A 24991-nucleotide genomic window follows, 5' to 3' on the forward strand; every position below is an offset into this window, starting at 1 on the left:
TCAATTACATTTTTTTTTCTATTAACTTATTACTTATAGGTAAGAATGTTGAGTGTTTATATTAATTATTCAATCTTTATATCTATTTTGTTTTAATTTTGTGTTTTTTGAAATTTTTTTTTTTTGATATGTTTTCACCTTTCTTAAAATACATTTAAATTATTAGCCAAATTTGAAGAATAGAAACACGTTCTTGAAAACCACCTCATTTTTAGGTTTTAAATTTTAGCTTATATTTAAAAAACCATATCTATAGCCGGAAAAAAATACATTGTTAAGATTTTAAAATCTTAAGTAAAATAATCTTTAAAAAAAATTAAAACTTTCATAATGCACACGTTTTTTCTCAATTTCTATTTTTTTCATTTTTCTAAAAAATATTTAGAATTTCAAATAAATAAAAAAATTAAAACTATTTATTGTAGTTGACTTAAATTTTAAAAATATTTTTAAAAAGTAGATAAACAAAATATAGTTATTCATATTATGCGGGCTTTTGGTACTAAAAAAAATTATTATCTCAATAATAACATAAAAAAATAAAGTAACTAAATAGGAAGACTTTCATAGGACCGCAGCGTCCTAATCAGCAAATCATGGTGACAAGCATGTTCGGTGGTGTAATATCCACTCCACGCAGCTAAAAATGCGCTAAAGTTTCTCTACTTTCTATTATAAATCCACCGGATGTCTTCAATAATGCTCTTTTCTTTTTAAAATCTTCAGATTTCACACGCAACAAACAAACAATCATGTGCTCCGCCTAAACCCCATATTTTAAAAGATACCCACTTTTCCAAAAGCTCCACTCTTTCGGTACAAATCCGCCATTGAAACCCATTTTCAACTGTGCGCCCGTGGTTCATTGCTGAAGTATGGCCCCCATTTCATCTGCTCCCTGCTGAGGTATTTTTCTATCAAATCTGAGAAATCGCCCATAAGGTGTTTGTGATTATGCCTCTTCTTGCCGCTAATTAGGATTTGAGATTTTGGGGTTTCGATTAGTCGGTGTTTAGAGGCTCGAATGATGGGAAGTGATTGGGAATTCGTAATGTTGCTCATTTGGACGGAAAAATTAGAAGAACCCACTAATTTTTTTGGGGGTTCTTTTCTTTTTTCTGTCTAGGTTGTGCCGAGTGAAATTTGTGTTTATTTACTTTCTATATCAAGCAGTTTTCAATGGTAAATTAAGAATGGTGAGTTGTCTGCAGACTTCGGAATTGAGGAAACTTAACAGATAAGATAAGTCTATCTTCTATGAGTCGGGTCGGCTTCACGGGTTTGCGTGAACCAGTCATACGTGCCGCCATTTGGTTTTGATTTTTGAATACGTTTTCAAGTTTTTCTCAGACATTTCGTCCTTCAATTCCTACACGCGTCTGCAGTATTTAATTAGGAGGTGTATGTTTCTTTCTTGTTTTGTGACTTGATATTGTAATATTTCCTTGTAGATCAGGATTTCGATTTTTCTCCCTCAATTTTTATATCCTGCATTGAGATTCAGGGAGCAGGGTTTTGTTGGGTTCTGTACAGACCTTTTTTGCTTGATGGGGGCCAAAAGTTCAAAGGAGGCCTCGTCCTTTCGGTCGACTTCTTCTTCTTCGTGGGGTGGTGGTGGGTATCCTCAATCGTCATATGGACATGAAACCCAAAGTTATATGCCTCCGCAACAGCAACCCTATTCTTCCCAACCGTATTATACATCCCCTCCAGAGTGCTATGGGAGCGTTGATAATGGCAGGAGATTGGATAGGAAATACTCAAGGATTGCTGATGATTACAATTCTTTAGAAGAGGTAGTTTATAAATGGGTTTTTTGTTTGAATAGGGATGGATACTTATTTTACCCTTGTGGAATGGAGAAATGATGACTTCATCTCTGTATTCGTTGAATCTTCTTCTTTACGCTTCATTTGCATTTGTTATTTCTTCTCATGAATGAAGGACCTTCAAGTAATTTGGGCGTTCTTACATGCAAAAGGATGCTGCAATCTGGTGGATTTGCTTTGCTTTTCTTTTTTAGAAAAGAAAGGGAAAAGCTTAATGCTGGTTTATAACGTTTTTGTTTTTGGGTTTTTTCTTTTAAAAATATTCTTATTTACTAACTTCTTCTCTCTGTTTTGTGATGTACTTTCAAAATCCTTTTGGAATTATAACCAAAATTTGAGAACTACGGTGGAAGTTTCAAAACCAGTTTTTCATTTTGAAAAATTGGAATTTCAAAACCTGAAAAACTAAACTAAGAAGGCATCAGTAAAAATAATTTTTATGAGCTTAATTTTAAAAACAAAAAAACTGAAAATAAAATCGTTATCAGCCTTGAGTTTTGAGATGTGAAATATTCTTCTGTCTTTTTCAGGTAACACAAGCTCTTGCGCGTGCTGGCCTCGAGTCTTCCAATCTTATTGTTGGCATTGATTTCACCAAGAGCAATGAATGGACAGGTCAGACATTGGTTTAGTGCCCAAAATTGCAAGATATGGCCAATTATTTGTGGTGGGTCATTCTGACTTGACTTCTATATTGACAAATAGGTGCAAGGTCGTATAATAGACGAAGTCTGCATCATATTGGAGATCACCCAAATCCTTATCAACAGGCCATATCAATTATTGGAAAGACATTGGCTGCTTTTGATGATGATAACTTAATTCCCTGCTTTGGATTTGGGGATGGTTGGTATCTTTTCTTTTCCTTGCAAAGTTCTTGATCAATTAAAAATGTCGGTGTTAACCATTCTGAATTGGCAGCATCAACTCATGAACAAGACGTCTTTAGTTTCTACCCAGATGAGAAGTTTTGCAATGGTTTTGAAGATGTATTGAGTCGTTACCAAGAAATCGTCCCCCATCTACGACTTGCAGGTTTGTTTTTGTCTATAGTGTCTTTCTTATATTTGAAGGACTTGTCACTTTGATATGGAATTTGATCTCGTAACTCTCCTGGCTCTGTGATAGGACCAACTTCATTTGCACCTATTATTGAAATGGCCATGACCATTGTCGAGCAGAGTGGTGGCCAGTACCATGTTTTGCTAATAATTGCAGATGGACAGGTAGGTCTAAATGTCTAGTTCCCTGCTTTTAATAGGTTGATTTAGCTACTAGGGGAGGTGTTTAACGAAATGAAGTACTTGTTTTCTTCTTCTGCTGCTGCTTCTGGTTGCTGCTACTGTAAATTTTATGTAAAGAAAGTGCGGGAGGGTGAAAATAAAATGCACAGAGTGCGACATCTTCTAGAACCTAATAAACTGCAGGCGGTGCCCCCACTAGAATGTCTAGAGAGCTCTACAATAATAAAAATGAATGCAAATGACGGGGTTTCATAAGTTGTAGTTTATGAAGTCTGTTGTGAAGTTTGGAAGTTTGAATTTGTGTTTGGATTTTCCAAAAGAAAAAGTTATAGAAACCTGGGTTTACATAACTGTGTCTAGTTTGGGAGTTCATGATTCTTAAAAATTAGTATGTAATATGAAAGGTGGATATCATAAACCTGAGTTTACTAATCTATGGTGTAAGATGAGCGAACCCACATACTATAATATAGATTTGGTTTAGGTTACACAAGCCAGACACCCAGCCACTTAAAGTTGGAATAAAAGATGCTTTTCATATTTTTCTTACATTTTGAACTTGCAAACGCAAGTCTTTGGTCCAGGACAATACCATATTTGTAGAATGTCCAAAGGAATGGTGCTTCAAATTCCATCTTTCTAGTGGGCATGCATGAAAGGAAAAAATAAAACATTTCAAGTGATATCTAAGAATCTCTATGCTCTCACTTTGTGTACATGTTTCTTGCTCAGGACTTGTTTTAAGTCATTAGATTATCTATTTGCTATTTCATGTCTTCTAAAGTCTTTCCCCGTGCTCAGGTAACGAGAAGTGTAGATACAGAACGCGGTAAGCTTAGTCCACAGGAGCAGAAGACTGTTGATGCCATTGTTGAAGCAAGGTGAAAATGAAGTTCTTACATTACTCCTAATCCCCATTTTACTCTTTATAGCTCTCAGCACCTCTGTATCCCCATGCGATAATCATCTGTATTTTTATTTCACTGCAGCAAATTTCCTCTGTCGATTGTTTTAGTTGGAGTTGGAGATGGCCCATGGGATATGATGAGAGAATTTGATGACAATATCCCATCGCGTGCATTTGATAATTTTCAGGTTAGTGTTATACCATCAATTCATCGTTACATCCGAACATACATTCATATGTATGTTTATGCATATACACATCCACACGCCTGGATGAATACTTTCTGTTTGTTATATTTTATTGTTTCTTCCTCTCTATCATTGGAACTCTGTCTTATTCTCTCATTAACTCTCTTTTTCTGTCTAGTTTGTAAATTTCACGGAAATTATGTCAAAGAATATAGCTCCATCTCGGAAAGAAACTGAGTTTGCTCTTGCAGCTTTAATGGAGATTCCTTCCCAATACAAGGCTACAATAGAGCTTAACATATTGGGGTAAGAGATTATTTCCTGCTTCAGTTGTTATTTTGCTAGTATCTGAAGTAATTGTTTTGTAAACCTTATCTACAACGAAAAGAAATCAGAAACACGGGATTATAAATTAAATTTCCTCAACGGATTTCAAGTTAAATCAATTGAGAACAGTTCTCAGAGATTATTTTAGGACGTAAAATATTTTAGAAATGGGTCTAAGAAACAATCTTTATGTCTCTCATTATTTGAGCAGTGGTCACAAGGGCATTTCTCCCCAGAGGATTGCACTCCCTCCACCCATCTATGGCGCAGCATCTTTTAGCAGTTCAAAATCTTTTAGTAGTTCGAAGCCTGCCTGGTCTTCCAGTTACGAGCCGAGCGTGCCTTCCTTCCCCGAAATTAGAACTCCTACTAGCACTGCTCCTCCTGTAGCAAACTCAACTTATGACAACCAGGTCTGTTAAATTTTAATCTTGTTTGTCATGTTTTCTTCACCCCTTTTTAAAAATTTTCTGTAATAATAAATCATGCTTACCATATTATGCACTAGCTGGGTTCAATCCAAATAGAGCATCCTTGTTGCTGGGTTTTGTGCAACGATAACCATTTTTCATATATTTCATATGTTTGCTGAGCACATTTCTTTAGAACACTATCCCGGTTAACGAAGCTTTAGAAAGCAAATAGAACACTATCCCAGGCTTCCGACATTTACAGTTTTTTTAACAAAGCTTGTTTAGTAAGAGGCTAAAATTGTACTGATCTTGAACAGGTCTGCCCCATTTGCCTCAGCAATCCAAAGGACATGGCTTTCGGCTGTGGACACCAGGTGAGATTTGATACAATTCTCTCAACTTTGTTCTGTTTTGACATATTATGGATAGAACACATATGAAGAATCCTAGATTTATGAATGGTTTGTTCGTTACAGACGTGTTGTGAATGTGGACAAGATCTCCAGACATGTCCCATATGTAGGAGCGCCATTCATACCAGAATAAAGCTCTACTGAGAAGCGGTCTCAGTTTTTTACTGCTTTGCTGAAATTCTTTGTAATTTATTCCACAATTGATCCAAAATGATGTTCTATCTGGTCAATGTGAGTTGTTCGGGTTATCGTCTTCGAATTTACTATGCGAGTTCATCTCTACGGCTGAGATGCCTACTTGAGAAAGATGAAGGACCCAGATTTCGCGCTTGATATGTACTATGGAATGTTCATTTGAAGATTAAAATTCTTTGAAAATGTTGGTCCAAATCTAGATGTTTTTAATATGAAAATGTACAGGCTACGCACCAAGATGGTATTGAGATTTTGAAAATGGGAGATGGAATTTGTTTAGGTTGGACTTGATATCCATTTTCTATTTTTTATTTTCTGTAACAGGATTTTGTTTTATATTCTTTTACAAGACTTGTAATTTTCAATTTTTTGGTTTCTAAACTTAGTAGGGATTTGAATTTTTTCAAATAGGGGCAAGATGAATATTTAAACGTCCATCTTAATTAGATTGGAAGGTCTTGAAATATAAGAATGGAGTTGAAGATTTTAAAATATTAGAAACTGAACTAAAACTTTATACGTATATCATATCATTTTTTTCAAAATATACATTTTAATTTTTAATGTTTGGGTAATTTTTTTTAAAAATTTAATCTCTATTCTTTAAAAAATTTTAATTTGATCTATTATATTTTAACATTTTTCAATTTAGTCCTTCTAATAGTATTTAATTAAACTTTCAGTGAATAAATGAAAATTGAACTTTCAGTGAATAAATGCAAAACTTGAGAGGAAAATTGAACAATTTCTGGAACTTTTTTCTCCTCAAAATTTCTGTCAATTAGTGAAACATTGTGACAGGTAAGTTAATCCTAAGTTAATTTTTAATGATAGAAGATTAAATTTTAAAATTATTACTAAATTAAAATACAATAAAGATTAAATTAAAAAAGCATTTAAAGTATTATATTAGGGACCAAGAGAGAAAAATAAATAAAACTTTACATGAAGTTTTAAACCTCGATGTTAATATATATTTCTAAAAAGATTATAAAATTAATATTATTTCTATATTAATAATATTATAACGATATTTTTATATTTTATCAAATTTTCTATAATATTATAAAGAGATAAATTTATCTCTCTATCTATCGAACCATGTCAAAAAATATAAAATCTCACGACAAACATTTAATATCATGTTTTTATATTTCAAATTGAATATAAGTCAACGATAATTGATACATATTTATATTTAAAGAGACTGTGAGTCTGATTTCTCCCGGTTGGAATGAAAAGAAAAACGTAGGTTTACATATTTAGCAGTTGCAGGCCTTTGGCGATGCAGCAAATACGATAAACAGTGGGAGTTAATTAGCAGTGTCTGTACGCGCGAACCCAACCCAATCTCCTTTCGCACGAGAAACAGCGAACGATAGCGGAAGCTCAGTCTCCACGAAAATCTTCACTCTCTTTCACCTTCTGTTGGCTTTTCGTTTCCCTGAATCTTCTGTGAGCTCCCTTGGATCATATCCTGCTGTAATGAAGCACAAGACCCAGTCCCTGTTCTCCACTCGGCGTCTTAAGCTCCTCCTACTCGTCCTCATCTTACTTCTTGGCCTCCTCTGTCTCTATTATGGATCGTCTTTCGCACCCGGCTCGCGCAGATCTGATGTGGAGGAATCTTTCGGCTCTGATCCTGGTTTTGTCGGGGCCGTCATCAATCACGATTTGGATGATTTGCATGAAGATCAAGAGCTCAATCCCGAGGTCCCTAAAAGCATACCTGTAAGCACCAATACCTTCAACGTCTATTGTTTTCATTGGTTTGCTTGATATTGTTGTTTGTTTCGAAATTTGAGTGCCAAAAGACTGACTAGTACGACTGGTGTCGTGTTGGAACTTAGGGAACGTGTTTCGACTTTGATAGGTTTTCTTGTTGCGCTTGTTTTTTTTTTTTTTTTTGAGCTGAAATTATTGTTTCTGTACGTCCTTCCAGATCTGTGATGAGATGTATTCGGAGCTGATACCTTGTTTAGATAGAAACCTTATTTACCAATCGAAATTGAAGCTCAACTTGAGTTTGATGGAGCACTATGAGCGGCATTGCCCCCCTCCTGAACGCCGCTATAATTGTCTCATTCCGCCTCCTACTGGTTACAAGGTTGGTCATATGTAGTTATGTAAAGAAAAGCTACTAGTAGAATGGTTTCGGCTTGTTTTGAAGTTTGATCCCGACAAAATTATGATTAGAGTTTCAGATCCCAATAAGATGGCCAAATAGTAGGGATGAAGTATGGAAGGCAAACATACCTCATACACACCTTGCACAAGAAAAATCAGATCAGAACTGGATGGTTGTGAATGGGGATAAGATCATTTTTCCTGGAGGTGGTACTCATTTTCACTATGGAGCTGATAAGTATATCATTGCACTTGCGAAGGTGAGATGTTCTTCCATTCTCAATCCTTGACGTGTTGCATTGGGGAAAAATAATAAAATGTAAAAAGTAATCCCAAATTTGAGTAATTTGACTTCTTCCAAAGTGTCAAAATTTGTTTCTATGCTCATTCTTTTTTCTCCAAATAAATGAGTACTATGTGGTGACCCATATACATGATATTCATTTGATCTCTTTGTAGAATGCTGAATATTCTTGTTATGCGTGTAGATGCTTAAGTTCCCTGGTGATAAGCTCCATAATGGTGGAAATTTACGGAATGTTCTAGATGTGGGTTGTGGGGTTGCAAGTTTTGGCGCATATCTTCTTTCACATAATATCATTGCCATGTCACTGGCACCTAATGATGTGCACCAGAATCAAATACAATTTGCGCTTGAGAGGGGGATTCCATCAACTCTTGGTGTTTTGGCAACAAAAAGACTCCCCTACCCAAGTAGATCATTTGAGTTGGCTCATTGTTCTCGATGTCGAATTGATTGGCTACAAAGAGATGGAATCCTCTTATTAGAACTTGACAGATTACTGAGACCTGGAGGTTATTTTGCTTACTCCTCCCCTGAAGCATATGCACATGATGCCGAAAATAGAAGGATTGGAACTGCTATGCATGACATTCTGAGAAGGATGTGCTGGAAAGTTGCTGCAAAAAAGGATCAAACTGTCATATGGTCAAAGCCAGTAAGTAATAGCTGTTACTTGAAAAGATATCCAGGGACTCTTCCACCCTTGTGTGATTTGGATGATGATCCAGATTTGACTTGGAACGTGTCAATGAAAGCATGCATTTCCCGATACTCTGCAAGTGAGTCTAAATGCGTGTTAGCCTCATGCTTTTTCTGTATAAGAAATCACTGTATTAACGAAACAAAAGGAGAATCACAGCCTAAGGGCCAAGGGTTGAGAAGACCCCCTCCCTCCCACAATCTAAGATAGAGTAGCTTTCCAATCCTTTGCAATCACAAGGAGACTATAGTTATGAAAGAATTTTTTGTTAGCCACGTGCTCTTGATCGTACTATGAAAATTTTTCTTGTTTACTGATCTTCGCAGTTGTATGTGGTTTCGTTCTTTTTTACCTTTCATGTTTTAAGGTTTTGTAATGATGTTATGATTTATACTACTCTTTTCTAAAGAAAGTTTTCAAGCGGTATGCACGCAAAGATTTGAATGTCGTTAAGCAATAGAGTTTTATTTTTCAACAGATTCTGCCTTCAAATATTATTTCTATCGGCTATAGCTCTGTATATTCATTTCTCATTTCTTTTTGTTAGCTTGTTGCTCTTTGTGCATACTTTCATTTACATTATTCTCTTTTGACATATCAATGGAACAGAGATGCACAGGGAAAAAGGAAGTGGACTAGTTCCTTGGCCACAGAGACTTGTGTCTGCTCCTCCCCGTCTTCAAGAAGTTAGTGTCAGTGCAGAGGAATTCAAAGAAGACAGCGTAAGTTTTTAAGGTGTCAATGTCATCTATGGTTTTTAAGCTTTAGCAGCACCAAATGATGCTTTATTGTTTCCTGTTCTTTTTCAACATATTCAAGAAGCCTAAGGAAAAGTTTCATTTATGCAGAATTTATGGCAGCTTAGAGTGGGAGAATATTGGAAAGAAATGAGATCTGTCATACAGAGGGACTCCATAAGAAATGTAATGGATATGAATTCCAATCTCGGGGGTTTTGCTGCTGCACTAATTGATAAAGATATCTGGGTGATGAATGTTGCTTCTGTCAATTCATCTGCAAAATTAAAGATTGTTTATGATAGGGGCTTATTAGGAACTGTTCATGATTGGTATGTACTTTACTATGTGCTTTTTCATTACATAAGTTGATTTAGGCAATTTGTTTTTAAACGTTGTTTCGTTATTTTTTTCTTGGTTATTTAATATAATGGCATCTTCCGCTGCTGTCCTATTCTCGCTGATACCATCTTATGATACTACTGATCTGAAATGCTGTCCTAATTAATACGTGCTAAATGCTACCTTCCCCGTTTGTGGTCTTTGCTTATTCAGATTCCTTGGTTGTGTTTTACAGGTGTGAAGCATTTTCAACATATCCTCGCACCTACGATCTTCTTCATGCCTGGGCTGTATTTTCAGAAGTTAATGTTCGTGGGTGCAGTATGGAGGATCTATTGATTGAAATGGATCGAATCCTTAGGCCAGGTGGATTTGTCATTATACGAGACGTTCCTACTATCATAAACTATATTAGGAAGTTTGTGACGGCCCTAAGATGGGATGGATGGTTATCAGAAGTGGAACCAAGGATTGATGCTCTTTCCAACGTAGAAGAAAGGGTTCTAATTGCAAGAAAGAAGCTGTGGGAGAATGAAGCAGCAACAGTCTGATTTTGCTGCATTTTTCAGGTGGATATAATTTTTGTTTTCCTATTGTGAAGCATGTCACTTCGCAGATTCAGAAAATAGTCTCATGTTTAGCTTATTGGCACTGGCTGGCTTTTCTCCAATACGGATCATAACTTTAAAAATTGGTTCTCTTCTTAGATTATAAGTTCCAGAGAAGATGAATTATAGTTAAATACCCAAATATGGGAGAACGATCGTAAAATAGGCTCAGGGATAACTGTACTTCAGATCTATTAGTTTTCATCAGATAAGAAATACTTCCATTAGGAGGGGTAGAAGGGAAGACGGGAAGTCTCCAAGCACTAAGAAAATTACAGAAGCACCCCTTTTGTTTATTTTTTATTATTTTTATATCTGCCCTTTTACATCTAGCCACCCCATAGTTTGAACTTATTCATCGAAGTCATTTACTATTTAGATTGGCCACTAGGCCAACACAAACCTTGAATCTCTCATTCTCTTTTTCTTCCTCATTAGCTGGATTTTTTGGTCCCTGGTAAAGTATGAATTTATACTTGAAGGTTGTTTTTCTGCTCTGTAAATTGCCACTTCTTCCCTTGTAGGCAAACCAAGTTCTACATATTTTTAAGGTCCTCAGCTCCCAATTGAAAATGAAGATTGGAGAGCTTGGATCCATAGATATATTTGCAGTGGCAATTTTCCCATTGACTCAACCCAGTATCGTTGCTGAAGATGAAGATGGAATGATACCAATTCCATGACGATACAATCATTTTGCAGAATGCACGAGATGAAGGAGACACAATGACAATAGTGTCATTTAAAGAAATTTTTTTGGCTTAGTTGCATACAAGAAGATTTCTATTTTTGTTGAGAATATTTTTAACCAAATAATTTTAGCTTGGAATTGGCTGGTAACTATTTTGTTTTTGTTGTTATTAATGAGTAACATCTTTATTTTTGTCATGTACATCTAATTTTATTTTTCTTCAGAGAATCTCAGTGAAATTTTAAACTGGAACCCTTTTTTCCTTTTATCATTTTAGTTAGAAGTTTCGATTTAGTCCTAAACTTTAGTTTGTAACTCTTTAGTCTTTTGTAATTTCAAGTTTAATTTAATTCTTATAATTTGAAATTTGTAACAATTTAATCCATACTATAATAAATTTCATCATTAAGTATCAATTTTTTTTTTATATATATATTTAATCCCATATCATTTATTGATCTAAAACTTCATTAAATGTCAATACAAAATTTAAATGCAAAAAATATAAATTTTGAACTACATGGGTTACTTAAAGATTTTAATTATCAAATAATATTTTAATTATTTTAATTGCTCCCTAAATTTTTAAGGAAACCCTTTTAGTAAAAAAAGAATGGCAATGAAATTATAATGGAGTGTGTTTTGAGCCCGAAATTGATTGAGCTCGGACACGATTTAGATCGGTGTGCTCAGGACGAACTATAGCCAATAGTCCCGCACCTCCCTTGAACCGTTCTTGAGACCTGCAAAACAAAGTTAGCATTCCGACGAGCAAGTTAGTTCTAGCACCCTAAAATCGCGGCGTGTTGTCGGGTACGGGAGGGATACTGTTACAGACTTTGTATTAGCTCAGCTCGGCACTATAGGTCCTACCCTGACTGCCGACCTGAGTATTTTGGAGCCGATTTCTCCATTTCGCTCGCGTGTTTAACCAACTCACCTTTTCGATCATGACACGTGGCAGGTCAGGATTCGCCTCCAATAGAGTGGAGCAAAAAGAAGCCTTTGGAGGGTGAAGAAAAAACAAATGCAAATTTGACTAATTCATACTTGAAAATAGGGTCAAATTTGGGATTAGATTGTTTGGCAGCCACACTAATTAAGTTTATTATGAAATGGTCATACCTCCATTACACTAATTATTCTCTGGAGGTGGTTACAATTTATGGTTAAATAAAGAAATCTATAACTCTCCTTAATCGATAATTTAGCTTCAATTAGGAAGCTCATAGCTCCTTAAAGAAAGGGCAAAAGGGTCAACCAACAACTAAAAATTAATTGCTAAACTATAGTTTAATTCTTAAATTTTAATGGTTATCTATTTAATCTCTAATTTTTTATTTTTTTTATGGTTAATGAAGAAAAAACATTCTAATAATGTAACGATTTGAAAAAGCATAAACAATGAAATAAACAGTTTCTTGTTGGCCCATGCCATTGCCATCATCCTCACGTAAACTCGTCGATAAAACAAAATTTCAAGGGGAAAAAAATTCAAATTTCCCACAGTATCTCAATTCTCAACTCATTTCTTCGATTCCTTCGGAGATTAACAACAACAACCCGTAGCTTCGTTTTCATTCTTGCCACAAAAGAACATAGCCGGCCGTACATCTTGGACCGGCAATCTACGCCCCTTTCTAGATTTTTCGAGATTCAGATCGGTTTTCAATGTGTTCGTGGTCAATATCGGCCGTTTGGAGGGATTTCTCATTCAGGTTTCTCTTTCACAGAATTTATTTTCGGTATAGTTTTCGTATTGCAGAAACTGATTTGACCCATGTCGTCTAATTTCTAATTATGGAGGTTGTCAATTCCCGGTTTTCTTAGGAGGACGACCTGAAATTCGCTTCCTGGCGTGGTTTATTTGACATACGAATCTATTTTAGTAGCAGTATTGGTGTTTCTATTTTCTGTTAAAAAATTGATCTTAGCTTAGTTGAGGAGGGGCGATTACTTCGAGTGATTTTTTCCAGTTTGGAAGTTAATGTTTGTTATTGCAATGTTGGATGGTCCACGTGAATTTATAGTGGCTGCAAAATTAAGCATGAGAATTGAAAAGAAGTGCAAGTTTGAGCAATTGTGATTACATTTGATGCTGCTGTAGACCTTTTGGTCAGTTGTCTAATTATTCAACTTTTTGCTCAAGAGGTTTATTTCCCCATTTGTTTCATCTTTTCAGGCTTGGTATTTTTGAATAAGTTGACATCAGCTTCAAGCTTGGAGTTCCGGAAACTGCAAAATTGATTAATGAAATTCATTCCAGATTCCTGCACTGAATAGGTTTCAGCGACATTCTTATTCAACCTGAAAATTGTAGGTTTTGGACAGTATGGTGAACCCAATACGCAGGTTAAAAAATAACCAAGTTCTTATTGTCCTTTTAATTGTTTGTAGCTTCGGCTTCCTGTAGTTACCGATGGTTTACAGACAATATTTTTCTGTGTGAAATATTTATTTTCGACTTGTATTAATGTGCAGTGGAAACATGAGAAAACCTAATGAGATAATGAGAATTCTGGTTACCACATTTGTTGGAGGTGTTTTCGGTTTCTTTTTAGGAGTATCCTTCCCTACAATCTCATTATCTCAGGTAGGAAATTTTATTTTTGGCGTTTCTATTACTTATGTATATATTTAATTTGATCCGGTGAGAGAGCTTATTATTTTTATTTTCAATTCTGGTAGCTAAATTTCCCATCCAGCCTGATTCCTTCTATTGATCTCACTTACATTGAGGACAAGTACTCAGGCCTCTCCGCTGAAGCGTTCTTGAATGCTTGGTCTTCTTTGAAGGGTAATAATAGAGGCAGCTCCATGCAATTTCCACCGAATGAGACAAAGGTGCACTTTTTAACTAAGAATTGTTTTGCTGTAGAATGCAATCATAATTTATTTACATAAGATTTATATCAGCAAGATATTTTTTATATGTTTCATAGGAAGATATTAGTGATTTGTATTCTTTAAAATTTTAAAACTGATGTATGACTGAACATGGTGGTAACTATGAAGTACATGTCTATTTTGAAAATTGACTTTTTCTAGATAAGGATCTAGAATGATTTTATCATCTTTCCCTTCAAATTTTCATCATTCATCATAATGTTGTTGGATTGGAGAATGGTTTGATCATTGTGACTGAAGTTCTGGTACTTTTTCTCATATGATAAAACTTTCCTACCTATGATACCAGCTTTCTGTGTTTAATTTCTGAGGCTTTCAAACCTTGCTGATAGCTAGCATAAAAGCATCAATGGGTTTAAAATAATGTAACGCAAAGGAACTTTACTAATAGATAAGCTATAGGATGGAGAAATCTCTCCCACTTATTCATGACTTTATTCCCAGACTCCCAGTCATACCAAGGACTCAGAGTTTGGAAGGAAACTCAGGGTCATACACTTGCAAATCTATGTTCAATTCTTTGATTTGTCCATTCCCATATTGCTGTATCAATTGGAACAATGATTTTGAGAACCAAAGAGAACTTTGTCGTAGTTGCAGGTTTTCTAGGAATTTCTTTGTTTATTCAACCTAAATTGGTGCTTTTCTCAAATAAGTTAAAGTTTCACGCTTCAAATTATGTTAGTCATGCCTTCAGAAAGAACTTAATATTTGTGTTTGTTGACAGTTGGAGTTGCATTTTGGAAGCTATGTTTGGAGAGAAGCCGATTTATCTTTGTAGATAGTTAGAAATGTGAAGTTGTAGATAAGATCATATCTTTTAGCTTCTAGATAGGCTTTTTGATTAAATCTTTTGGAGAGTATTCATTTGTCTTAATTCAAGCCAATTGGTTAGTCTTTTTACAACTCTTTTGGTTCATTGCAGGTGAATGACTTGTCATCACTCGTTTTTTTTTTTCATATTAATAAATTTGTACCTCATTCCTTAAAAGGATTGTTTCTGAACTTTTCTCTTGAAGCACAATGCTCCATGGGCAGAGTAGATAACCAATCTCCTTAGTTCCTATTCACAATGAAAAAGTACTATATACTGTTGTGATCTAACTTTAATTAACTTTGTTTTCTTAGTTGAAGATTAATTGTGGATATCTTTATTCATGTAAATACGTTGGGATGAGATGGCATTACGGAGAACTTTGTATGTGCATAATTTCTGGTTTCTTCTGCTAGAGCTGGCTATTGAAACTCTGATGATGATGCAGATATGGGTTCCTACAAATCCTCGAGGAGCTGAAAGACTACCACCTGGTATTGTTGAGTCTGAATCTGATTTTAACCTCCGGCGTCTGTGGGGTCTGCCAAATGAGGTGCTTGTTGCCTACGGAAACTTTGCAACTTTTATTTGGCCTAATAATCTTGTGTGTAAAACTAGTGAATAGCTTTAATCTAGTTTACTTGTACAAGCTCGTATAGTTCCAACTTGACAAATAAATTGGTAGTCTGACAGTAGATTTGACAAGAAGTGGACAACTATGAGATAGGAGTCAGTCGCACATTTGGTACCAAATGAGTGACCAATTTGGTTTGAATTTATGTTCTACGTTAAAAAATAGATATATCTAAGATAATTTTTGGGGTAGGGGGGTTGATGGATGCTGCTTCATGCCATTCACGGATCTACATCTTTTTATCTGCAACAATACCTGTGTGGTGTATGCCTGTTTTTCTATGAGGAAACTAATGGCAATTTCATCAAAGAGTAAAGTTGATCCACGATACACTTTATCCCTTATATAGAAGGCTTGAATTATGTTTCATATCTGTTTCCTGTCACAACTTTCAGCTGATACATTTTGTCAAAAACAAAAGATCATGGAGAATTAGATGTGTTTCCCTTTATTGACAAAGATGTTGGATGAGTTGTACAAAGTCGAGATTATCACATCTGAAATCGTTATAATAAATACGATTACTATAAGAACATGAAGTCATGTGTGACCTTAACTTACTATTGAAATATTTCACTTATCAGTTGATCAAAATTTCGACTCTGGTTTTAAAATTGAACCTATTATTGGTGTTCACTTGCAGGATTTGACCATCAAACCAAAGTATCTGGTAACATTTACAGTTGGTTTTGAACAGAAAAAAAATATTGATGCAGCAGTTAAAAAGGTAAGTTGAAAACATGTGCATGTTATTGCATTTCTCTCTCCTTATCTGATATATTTTGACAGTTCTCAGAGAACTTCACGATTGTGTTGTTTCACTATGATGGACGAGCAAGTGAGTGGGAAGATCTTGAGTGGTCAAAGCGGGCTATCCATGTGAGTGTCTACAAGCAAACTAAATGGTCAGTTACAAGCTCCTTACTGTAATAATCTTCCATTGAAGGTAGCAATGAATTTTATTCGTACATCTCATCTAAACAATGTATACTCCTTTATAGGTGGTACGCCAAACGTTTTCTACATCCTGACATTGTGGCTTCCTATGACTACGTATTTGTTTGGGACGAGGATCTGGGAGTAGAGCATTTTAATGCAGAAGAGTAAGTTTGAAACCTTACTCTATAATTTTATTAGAAAACCCAAGCAACATAGAATCTTCCGTCTGTTCCAGATATATAAAACTTGTGAGAAAACATGGTTTGGAGATTTCACAACCTGGCTTAGAACCAAATCAAGGGTTAACGTGGCAAATGACTAAAAGGAGAGGTGAAAGTGAAGTTCACAAGTAAGGGGAACATTTTTTTTTAATTAGAAAAAAAAATCATCTTTAAACTTTATTGTTCATCTAAATATCCATACGCTTCTATCCTTGCTCCTCTTTTGGTTGAATGCAGGGAGACAGAGGAGAAACCTGGTTGGTGCACTGATCCACATCTTCCACCTTGTGCAGCGTGTGTAATCAATGCTTTTATTTATTCAGTTCACTTCCTTGTTATATACCTTTTGTGCGTTCTCATATTATCTCAGTATGACTTAAACAGAAATGCTGAAGTTTTTTTTACCTTCACTTGCATGTAGTTTTGTTGAAATCATGGCAACTGTGTTTTCTCGGGATGCATGGCGCTGTGTTTGGCATCTGATTCAAGTATGGATTCTTCTACTTAAACTTTGATCCTTTGCCATGACTTAATTTTAGCTAGTTCTAAATTATTTTTCCTCTTGGATATTGTAGAATGACTTGGTTCATGGCTGGGGTCTTGATTTTGCTCTAAGAAAATGTGTGCACGTAAGTATAAAACACTCTCACTTGCCTGAATTATTTCACATATTCGTTTCTTTCCTAGATTCATCTCTTCTTTTGATCTTCTAAAGCAGCCCGCTCATGAGAAAATAGGAGTTGTAGATTCTCAGTGGATTGTTCATCAAAGTGTTCCTTCTCTCGGGAACCAGGTAATGCGACGCCTTCGAATTCTGCCTCTACTATTTCATTACAAAGATGTTACTCTAACTGTACTCTTCCAACAGGGAAAAGCAGAAAATGGTAGAGCACCATGGGAAGGGGTAAGCAGCTGATGCCTTTTCACCCCCATCTTGCAACATTTAGAATTTTGATGTTAACAGTAAATTTGAATTCTCTCAGGTAAGAGAGAGATGTAAAAGAGAATGGGAAATTTTTAAGAGTCGTCTGGCCGATGCCGAGGCGGCGTATTATCACGGAATGGGGATTGATCCCCCAAATTCAACAGAAGTGTAGCAAAACGGCTGCAATTATTCTTTCCCTTTCTACTAGAAGAAATCTTGTGTAGAGGCTCTGATCTGCTCTGGTAATCGTTCATCTTTGTTAGTTTTGGAATTTGAATACAGTTTAGAAGTATTAATACTAATGCTCCATCTTTTTGAGCCCTCAAAAATTTCCTGTTGGGGAGCACAAAATGTGGCTACGTATGGATTAGATCATAGCTATACAATGGAATGATAATATCCATTATTTATATAAAACAGAAACTTAACAAAACCTTTGAGACCCAAAGTCTACTTTGAATCTAGAACGTCACCTTGAATTCTTAGACCAAAAGTCGATAGATTTTATGGTGGAAAACTTCTGGCTACAACACTACACAAGTTGCATTATTTGTTCAATTGAGTAGTTTGACATGCACGATTGATAATAATTGGGGTCTTATGAGAGACTTAGCAATTTCATATTGACATTTTTGATGAAACACATGATTTACTTGTACTTAAGCTCGAGGACATTCTTTATACTAATTATATTTACTTATTTTATAACTCACGATCGGATCTAGGTGCCTTAATCAATTGAACTATGTTTGAGTTGGTCCTTTATCTTTGTGATATGGTTCTAATTTCATCCAATCAAGTTATTACTTTGTTAAAATTTATTAATGAAATAATAATACAATGTGAAACCTTCAAAAAATTAAGGGTAATTTTTAAAAAATAAAAGTTGAAATATTACTTAACCAATCATCTTGATATGAAGTTAGAGTTAACACGTTAATCTTTCACACATGTTGATAACAATATATTTCAATAATCATGGAATTGTATTAAAAAATTATCAAAATATGATATTGACTTTATTCCATTTTTGGAAATTACTAAATAATTGCTACTGCTATATACAAATGAAAAGCAAATATCACCACATAAAGCTAATAATATGTATCATATGCCAACAATACTTTTTTCAAAAAGAAAAATCAGTAATGAACTTTTAGAATCATGATAGATTATTTGAACATGTTCCCATCAATATCATTATGTGAACTGTAGTTCATAATTATTTCAACAATGAAATAGGCTTTCACATCTACAAACCTCCATTAATTCCAAAACTCGTCCATACTTCCTACTAAAAAATCAAGTATTAAATTTACAATGAATGTATAACATTACCATAACCTAAGCATCCTCATCTGAACGTACTAAAGTGACAAAAAGATTTACTATTTTGTAAATTATAAAAAAAAAATTCATTCTTTTAAAAACACAACGGTATAAAATTACCTCGTTATTTTTTCTATGCCCAACACAACTCTTTCCCCTTAAATACATACCAAAAGACTGCTCATCTTGTCCTTTCATTTGATCTGAAGATGGTGGTGCAAAAGCCAGATGATAAGTGTCATATCGACCCTCAACTTACAATTGCTGCCGAATGTTGGGTTCGTTGAGCTAAAAATAACCTTTGGTAATTGCATCTTCCAACTCCTTGAATTCCCAGGCATCATCTGCTAAATATTGCCCTGAAATGGGAGGAAACGATTTCCTGTCAATCTCACATTGTCTTGGATATTAAGTTCAGCTACTGCCAATACTTTTTGTAAGACTTAAAAAGGTGATGCTTTGATATGATTAATTGAACTTGTTAAAGCTTGGTCGATATATATGTGGGTGTGTGTGTGTGTGTGTATTATATATATATATGTATAAGCTGTTAGCCTGTTAGAGACTAGTTTGCTAAAGTAGACAGTGTCCTTCTCACTGTCTCAATGCAACTTTTCATAAAATTTGAAGTGTTGAGCCAAGATAACTGAAAAAAATAAAGACAAAATCTTGAACTGACCTATTGAATCCCTTCGGAGAGCAGTTAGATGAGCACAACTGCAAGTGACGAGAACATTACATGTCGTCATTAAACAAGAGAGGAACAGAACAAATCAGAAGATCGACACAGGTTTCATCTCACTTTGAAGCATTTCTAAAAATTGACCTACAGAGGTAAATATTAAGCATCCCCCTCCCCTCTCCCCCGCCCCACCCCCCTCTCTTTGAAAATAAAGAAAATAAAAGGAATTAGAATGAAGAAGAAGAGAGGGGGTCCCTCCAGAAATATAGGTCCATTGCCAAAGGGGAAAATGTATACCTGCCAAGAACCTTCCCAAGATCTGCACAAAGTGATCGAATGTATGTTCCTTTAGAGCAAGTTACTCGGAAAATCAAATTTTGCCTGTAGAATATATTTCACAACTTTTCGAATTAGACTCATTTTAGTGCAACAAAAAACATTTTCAAGTGAAATTCTGAAAAACTAATAAGTATATCTGAGCTGCCAGACAAACCAGCAATAACTCATTAAGTAAACAATCAGCTGAGTTGAGTTGTCGGCCAAGTTATCAATATAATGCGTCAGCTACAGCTAGAAACTTTTATATTAATGGGCATATCAAGAATAAGAAATCTGAAAATTTGAACTTTTTAGTGATTTTCCTTCATGTTTAATCACTAGAAATTAGAGTCTTTTCCTGTAATTATTTCGAAACTCCTGTTGTTTTTGGTCTGTGTTTCTATCTGACCTCTCTTTTACTACTTTCATCTATCTTCGTGGAAGCTGGATTCTCATCAAAACATAAGTTCTAAATCCATGCCAACTAATGATCTAGTGCTATCTTGGTGAAATGCCATAATTTTAGCTAGACAAATTTCTATTAACAACCGATTGAACAGCATCTAGATGCTCAATGCATTTGCATATGGCCTAGTTACAACTACAGACATGATGCAACAGCAGTAGTTAAGTGAACCTACCGGTCATCTAAACTACGTTCAATATCGAATTTGAAAATTGAGATCCGTCTTGGTGAAAGCTCAATACTTTCTCCCCTTCTTGCTTTCTCATACATCTTCTCACCTCCGACCTAAAACAAAGCAATGAAATTTGTAATAAAATCTGAACTATGCAGCCAAGTTCTCCTTGAACATCAATTTTGTATCGACAAGTAACTCTAATTTCTCGATGGAAAATAATGAATTTATTCTGTCATTATTATTGGCTAGCTCCAAGAAAACATAACACAGTCAAAATTTCTAAATCTAAAGAGATCCATAACATCATATTTTTGAAAAAGAAACAAACTTTCCATAGATGTCATGTATAAGAAAGAAAGCTCTGTCAATGAAAGAAAATTAATATAAGCATCTTTCATGAAAAAGAGAAACACCATACAGATGAGGAAATATGGAACATAGGGAACTATCCTCAATCCAATAAACACTCTCACAAACAGGCATGGCACCGTTGCCTATGGAGAATTTAAAGAACCAGATGAATTGAGGTAGACACTACAAAAGAAGCATTCTATGAATTCTTGAATGTTCCTTTAGTCATCATACTAGTGTCCAATCCATCAAAATGACATCCATATTTGCTATAATCTTACCCCGCAGAGCATCAAACTCTAAAGCAAATGCCATTGGCCCATAACCACTTGGCCAAGTGAGCAAAGTTCTAGGGCGGTAAATTCTTGATTGGCATTTATTCCTTTTTTGTTCCAGGATATTTTCACCTCTTAGTGGATCGTAAACAATTGTTTGTGATTCATACAGTTCAATTTCAACATATTGAAATAAAATATTTTGTTAACCATTTTTTTCCACCCATCAGATTTGTACTTATTCCATACTGATCTGATATGAATCGTGAATTTGTATTATGAAGCACGCACTGGCACTTGTAACAACATTGCTTCTACTGTGAAAGTTATAATCATAGAATGCAAAAACCCTTACTTTAATGGCGGAAAACATGGGAGGAACTTGCCAAATTTCCCCACAAAAAGAGGCAGCAGCTTTTTGTATGTCATCATCTTTGATGTGCTCCCAGGGTTCTCGCTGAATTACCTGCATAAGGATCGCGGTATGTGTATCTTATTTGGATGATATGCAATTAGATTTTCATCAGGAACGGAATGCAATTGAAAGTTTTTATTGCATTGTGAAACAAAACAAAACCTCACCTTGCAATTAACTCAATCACTCAACCAACAGAATTTTGAAAAGCATTATGCTAATGATAGACAAAGGATAAATTTAGAACATGTTTATTCAACGAAGTCTCCCTTAACATTCAATATATTTCCAAGATTTCCTCACGCCTACAGAGATGAGTTAATCTATAATCATGAATCTTCTTCCTTAAAACTTAAATGGAAAATAATGATTCATCTGACAGATCCATTAACAGAGGCGAACAAGTAAAGATGGATCTAGTTTCAATCTAGTATTTCCTAAAAGAACACACGGATACAGTACAGAGATGCATATCAGTTGAAAACAAGAAACCATAATTGACTTAACAGATTAGATCAACAAACCGGTGAATCAGCATCCCAAGTTGAAGTAGCCTCTCCTAAACGGAAAACTCCACTGTAGCTCTTAATCATACCTTGATATCTAAAAGATAAACATTCCACCTCTTAGAAACATTGCATGCCTAAGGTTTTCTGTAATTACTCTTCCTATTTCATCAAAGCAAGTAGCTTTGCCTAGAGAAGATTTATAATCTTACCCTTTATGTTTATAACTAACGACAGTATTTCTTACTCGGAAAAAGGAGGAAATGGGGAATAAAAAACAAAAAGCAATTACATAGCTAATTTAATCATCACCTGTCTACCAACTTAGTCGCTTTACCGACGCACACTATCAACAGACCAGTGGCCATAGGATCAAGAGTACCTGCATGACCTACCTATCAATGCATAGAAGAGGAAACAAAGAAGTTAGAGGAGCATTGATAATTAAACAATTTAATCTATGCAGATGAAACGGCTGAAATGCACCTTTTTCACTTTGACTAGGCGCCGAAGTTTTCCACATACCGTAAATGAAGTCCATCCTAAGTTCAAACATCAGATTTTCCTCTTTAAACGTCCAAAAAAAAGGAAAAACTGAGGAATTTACTTCTCACTTGAACAGTCCAAATTATAGCAGGCATGTGAAAGCATACAATTTTTCAGCACGATATCAAATCAGTGATTATTAACTGCGTATTCGTTTTTAAGAACTGCGGAAAAAAACCAGAGACTGACCTTTAGGTTTGTTCAGCAAAACCACTGTCCCACAAGGACTATCCCATTTGACGGGGAGCTCGGTATGCCTCGTCAAAAGATATGGCTCCGTCTGAATAATTTCAGAATCTTTGGCGGGAACTTTCTTCAAACACTTAAAGAACTCCTCCACCTTCTTCTCGGCCACATCTTTGTTATCCTTTTCTTCTCTCGCCTCGTCAAAGAAAATCAATCCATTGTCATCCACGCCATTCGTGGCCTCCACTTTCGTCCCCGACCTAACCTCCACTGCCTTTTTCATCCCCTTCCTTTGCTGCTTCACTTCCACATTTGATTCTCCAGGTCCCAGAAAAGCCTTGTCAAGACATTGATCAGGAAAATATTTTTTCTCCAACTGATAAACCATTTTATAATGCTTATCTTTCTCCCACGGATATGCAAAAGTGTCATAGAAGAACAATTCCTCCTCTCTCTTATGCAATGTGTTAAACTCAACTACCTCAGGCTTTAATTCCACAAATCCCTCCTCCCGTGGCCTCTTATCTTCATCAGAATCAGACCCGTACATCCTCTTCCTTCTTTTGTTGTAATATTTCCTCTTAGCCTTGTCCATGACCACGCCTTCCTTACCGGACACAGCTTCACTCTCGGATATAAGTTTCTGATCCACCCAGCTCTCGAATCCCAATTCCGAACTGGGATCTTCGGAGGGCTTGAGCTCCGGAGAGTCAGCTGCGGCGGGTCTTCGCCGATTATGAGGGGGTGGTGGAGGATAGGACGGCCGGTTGAGGATCATTTCGTACTGCAGAGGGTATGGGGTGGAAGTGGTCGAAAATCTGCGGAACGATAAGGCAGAGAATGAACTGGTGATTCTGTGAAGATGCTTGATGTTTGAGAATGGAACGAGAAGAGTGAGAGATTTGGAAGAAGCCATGAGTGTGGAGCGAATGAAGAAATGCGAGGCGTGAATTAGAGCAGGTGACTTCGCCATTGTAGCTGTTTAGAGCAGGTGACTTCGCCATATATATATATATATATATTTGTGTGTAATTTGTCGCCTTTCTATACGATTAAATTATAAATTTGATTTCAATTTTTTAATTTAATTTATATAATTTGTTCTTAATTTCAATTTAATCTAAATTTAGTCTTAATAGTTATAAAATCAATTTTTATGTGAAGTTTATATGATTTAGTTAAACCTATAATTTTTTTATGTGGCAGACATATTACCCGGGGTAGTTGAAAGTTTTAGAATTTTATGGAGTAAAAAAAAAAAAGAAGACTATCCAAGTGATAAAACAAGTTATTAAATTCAACTAAAGTTTGAAACTTTTAAAATCAAGAACAAATTAAAACTAAACCTAAATTATATAACCAAATTAAAATTTTTAAAATCATAGGAATCAAATTAAAACTTTTTTGAATTCATAAGAACCAAATTTATAATTTAACAATTTTCTTATTTATCCCTAAAACTCTCTAATATTATATTTTAAATCAATCATGAATTTCTAAGAGCTCGTTTTTTCTGTTTTTAGTTTTTGGTTTTCTATTTTTAAAAAACAAAAAACATGTTTGATAACAATGTGTAGGTGCGAGTGAGATGCTCTCCCCATTCTTAATCTTTGTCTCCACTTCGTTCTTCGGTCCAAGAGAGTTCTCGAAAAAAATTATCGATTTTATAATTGTTTTTAATAATTTTTATAATTTAAAAAATAAAAAATTATAATAAATATATATTAATTATTTGAAAAATGAAATCGGGAAGGACATGCATTTCCTATTTTTGGGGTCAGACCTTACGAAAATTTTTGTCATCCATAATGTAAATACATGACAATACAAGTTTAGCGACATTAAATAACTTTTTGGAAGATAAATTTTAGAGAAATAAATAAAAAGATTTTGAAAAAAAAATTAGTAAAAGAAAAGTTAAACATAAAAGGAGAAAAATTTTAAAGAAAAAAAAGTAAAAGCCGATAGAATTACCTTTCAAAATATAATTTTTAGGAAAAATAAATAAATACAGAGATAAATAAAAGTTAAAATTGAACGAAAAAATAAGATATAAATTTAGATTAGAAAGAGGGGGAAGAGTTATAAAAGACAAAATTTTAGAGAAAAAGTTCGAAAAAGTATTAATTTTTTCGAGAGAAATGTGAAAAATTTGGAGAGGGACAAGTAATAATAAATCCTCAAGTATAAAAATTTTAGAGAGATAAATTTTGGGAAGAGATTTAGAAGGAAAAAAATTTTAAAGTGAGAAAGAAACTTTTAGAGATGAATACGAGA

At 34.9% G+C, this 24991-nt stretch overlaps 4 protein-coding genes across 6 annotated transcripts; 3 read left to right on the forward strand and 1 right to left on the reverse strand.

Moving 5' to 3' along the window:
* The first annotated feature begins 706 nt into the window (after window positions 1-706).
* RGLG2 (RING domain ligase2) lies at window positions 707-5807 on the forward strand. The gene is made up of 12 exons (XM_022278241.2): window positions 707-906; window positions 1452-1796; window positions 2360-2444; window positions 2535-2675; window positions 2751-2864; window positions 2958-3055; window positions 3875-3954; window positions 4063-4168; window positions 4347-4474; window positions 4707-4908; window positions 5226-5282; window positions 5385-5807. The coding sequence occupies exons 2-12, from the start codon at window positions 1548-1550 to the stop codon at window positions 5463-5465; spliced, it is 1341 nt and encodes a 446-aa protein (XP_022133933.1). The 5' UTR covers window positions 707-906; window positions 1452-1547; the 3' UTR covers window positions 5466-5807.
* A 994-nt stretch (window positions 5808-6801) lies between these two features.
* On the forward strand, window positions 6802-11222 carry LOC111006389 (S-adenosyl-L-methionine-dependent methyltransferases superfamily protein). Its single transcript, XM_088123304.1, has 8 exons — window positions 6802-7247; window positions 7459-7623; window positions 7721-7903; window positions 8132-8726; window positions 9257-9369; window positions 9496-9716; window positions 9962-10295; window positions 10859-11222. Exons 1-7 carry the CDS (start codon window positions 7002-7004, stop codon window positions 10275-10277), a joined length of 1839 nt encoding a protein of 612 aa, XP_087979430.1. The 5' UTR covers window positions 6802-7001; the 3' UTR covers window positions 10278-10295; window positions 10859-11222.
* Window positions 11223-12458: 1236 nt separating this feature from the next.
* Window positions 12459-17898, forward strand: LOC111006583 (uncharacterized). 3 transcript variants are annotated; one of them, XM_022278591.2, is made up of 15 exons: window positions 12459-12743; window positions 13208-13377; window positions 13507-13618; window positions 13714-13869; window positions 15195-15299; window positions 16024-16107; window positions 16170-16285; window positions 16382-16483; window positions 16555-16668; window positions 16778-16834; window positions 16962-17028; window positions 17116-17169; window positions 17259-17333; window positions 17409-17444; window positions 17524-17898. In XM_022278591.2, the coding sequence occupies exons 2-15, from the start codon at window positions 13358-13360 to the stop codon at window positions 17635-17637; spliced, it is 1212 nt and encodes a 403-aa protein (XP_022134283.1). In that variant the 5' UTR covers window positions 12459-12743; window positions 13208-13357; the 3' UTR covers window positions 17638-17898. The 3 variants fall into 3 exon arrangements, with proteins under 3 accessions (XP_022134283.1, XP_087979332.1, XP_022134282.1); XM_088123206.1 differs by having other exon boundaries at window positions 12460-12770; window positions 17256-17333; XM_022278590.2 differs by having other exon boundaries at window positions 12460-12743; window positions 17256-17333.
* Window positions 17899-18637: 739 nt separating this feature from the next.
* LOC111006617 (Pseudouridine synthase family protein) lies at window positions 18638-23704 on the reverse strand. The gene is made up of 9 exons (XM_022278640.2): window positions 22718-23704; window positions 22469-22524; window positions 22295-22377; window positions 22001-22079; window positions 21417-21527; window positions 20436-20545; window positions 19774-19857; window positions 19474-19511; window positions 18638-19153 (listed from the first exon to the last, which is right to left on the reverse strand). The coding sequence occupies exons 1-9, from the start codon at window positions 23685-23687 to the stop codon at window positions 19083-19085; spliced, it is 1602 nt and encodes a 533-aa protein (XP_022134332.1). The 5' UTR covers window positions 23688-23704; the 3' UTR covers window positions 18638-19082.
* Window positions 23705-24991: the final 1287 nt, after the last annotated feature.

This window comes from Momordica charantia (assembly GCF_013281855.1).
Source record: "Momordica charantia cultivar OHB3-1 chromosome 4 unlocalized genomic scaffold, Mcharantia_2.0 BLBB01000004.1, whole genome shotgun sequence".
In the NCBI taxonomy this organism is placed as follows: domain Eukaryota; kingdom Viridiplantae; phylum Streptophyta; class Magnoliopsida; order Cucurbitales; family Cucurbitaceae; genus Momordica; species Momordica charantia.

Excerpts from the sequence above, each read along its gene's own strand:
- LOC111006583 (XM_088123206.1), top strand. The coding sequence starts at position 13,358 with ATGGTGAACCCAATACGCAG. Across the intron at positions 15,300-16,023 it reads TGTGGGGTCTGCCAAATGAG|GATTTGACCATCAAACCAAA; the intron begins GTGCTTGTTGCC and ends GTTCACTTGCAG. Across the intron at positions 17,445-17,523 it reads GTAGAGCACCATGGGAAGGG|GTAAGAGAGAGATGTAAAAG; the intron begins GTAAGCAGCTGA and ends GAATTCTCTCAG.
- LOC111006389 (XM_088123304.1), top strand. The coding sequence starts at position 7,002 with ATGAAGCACAAGACCCAGTCCCTGTTCTCCACTCGGCGTCTTAAGCTC. Across the intron at positions 7,248-7,458 it reads AGGTCCCTAAAAGCATACCT|ATCTGTGATGAGATGTATTC; the intron begins GTAAGCACCAAT and ends ACGTCCTTCCAG. Across the intron at positions 9,370-9,495 it reads AGGAATTCAAAGAAGACAGC|AATTTATGGCAGCTTAGAGT; the intron begins GTAAGTTTTTAA and ends TCATTTATGCAG.
- RGLG2 (XM_022278241.2), top strand. The coding sequence starts at position 1,548 with ATGGGGGCCAAAAGTTCAAAGGAGGCCTCGTCCTTTCGGTCGACTTCT. Across the intron at positions 2,445-2,534 it reads CAAGAGCAATGAATGGACAG|GTGCAAGGTCGTATAATAGA; the intron begins GTCAGACATTGG and ends ATTGACAAATAG. Across the intron at positions 4,909-5,225 it reads ACTCAACTTATGACAACCAG|GTCTGCCCCATTTGCCTCAG; the intron begins GTCTGTTAAATT and ends GATCTTGAACAG.
- LOC111006617 (XM_022278640.2), bottom strand. The coding sequence starts at position 23,687 with ATGGCGAAGTCACCTGCTCTAATTCACGCCTCGCATTTCTTCATTCGC. Across the intron at positions 22,378-22,468 it reads GCCTAGTCAAAGTGAAAAAG|GTAGGTCATGCAGGTACTCT; the intron begins GTGCATTTCAGC and ends ATGCATTGATAG. Across the intron at positions 20,546-21,416 it reads CCATGTTTTCCGCCATTAAA|GTCGGAGGTGAGAAGATGTA; the intron begins GTAAGGGTTTTT and ends GCTTTGTTTTAG.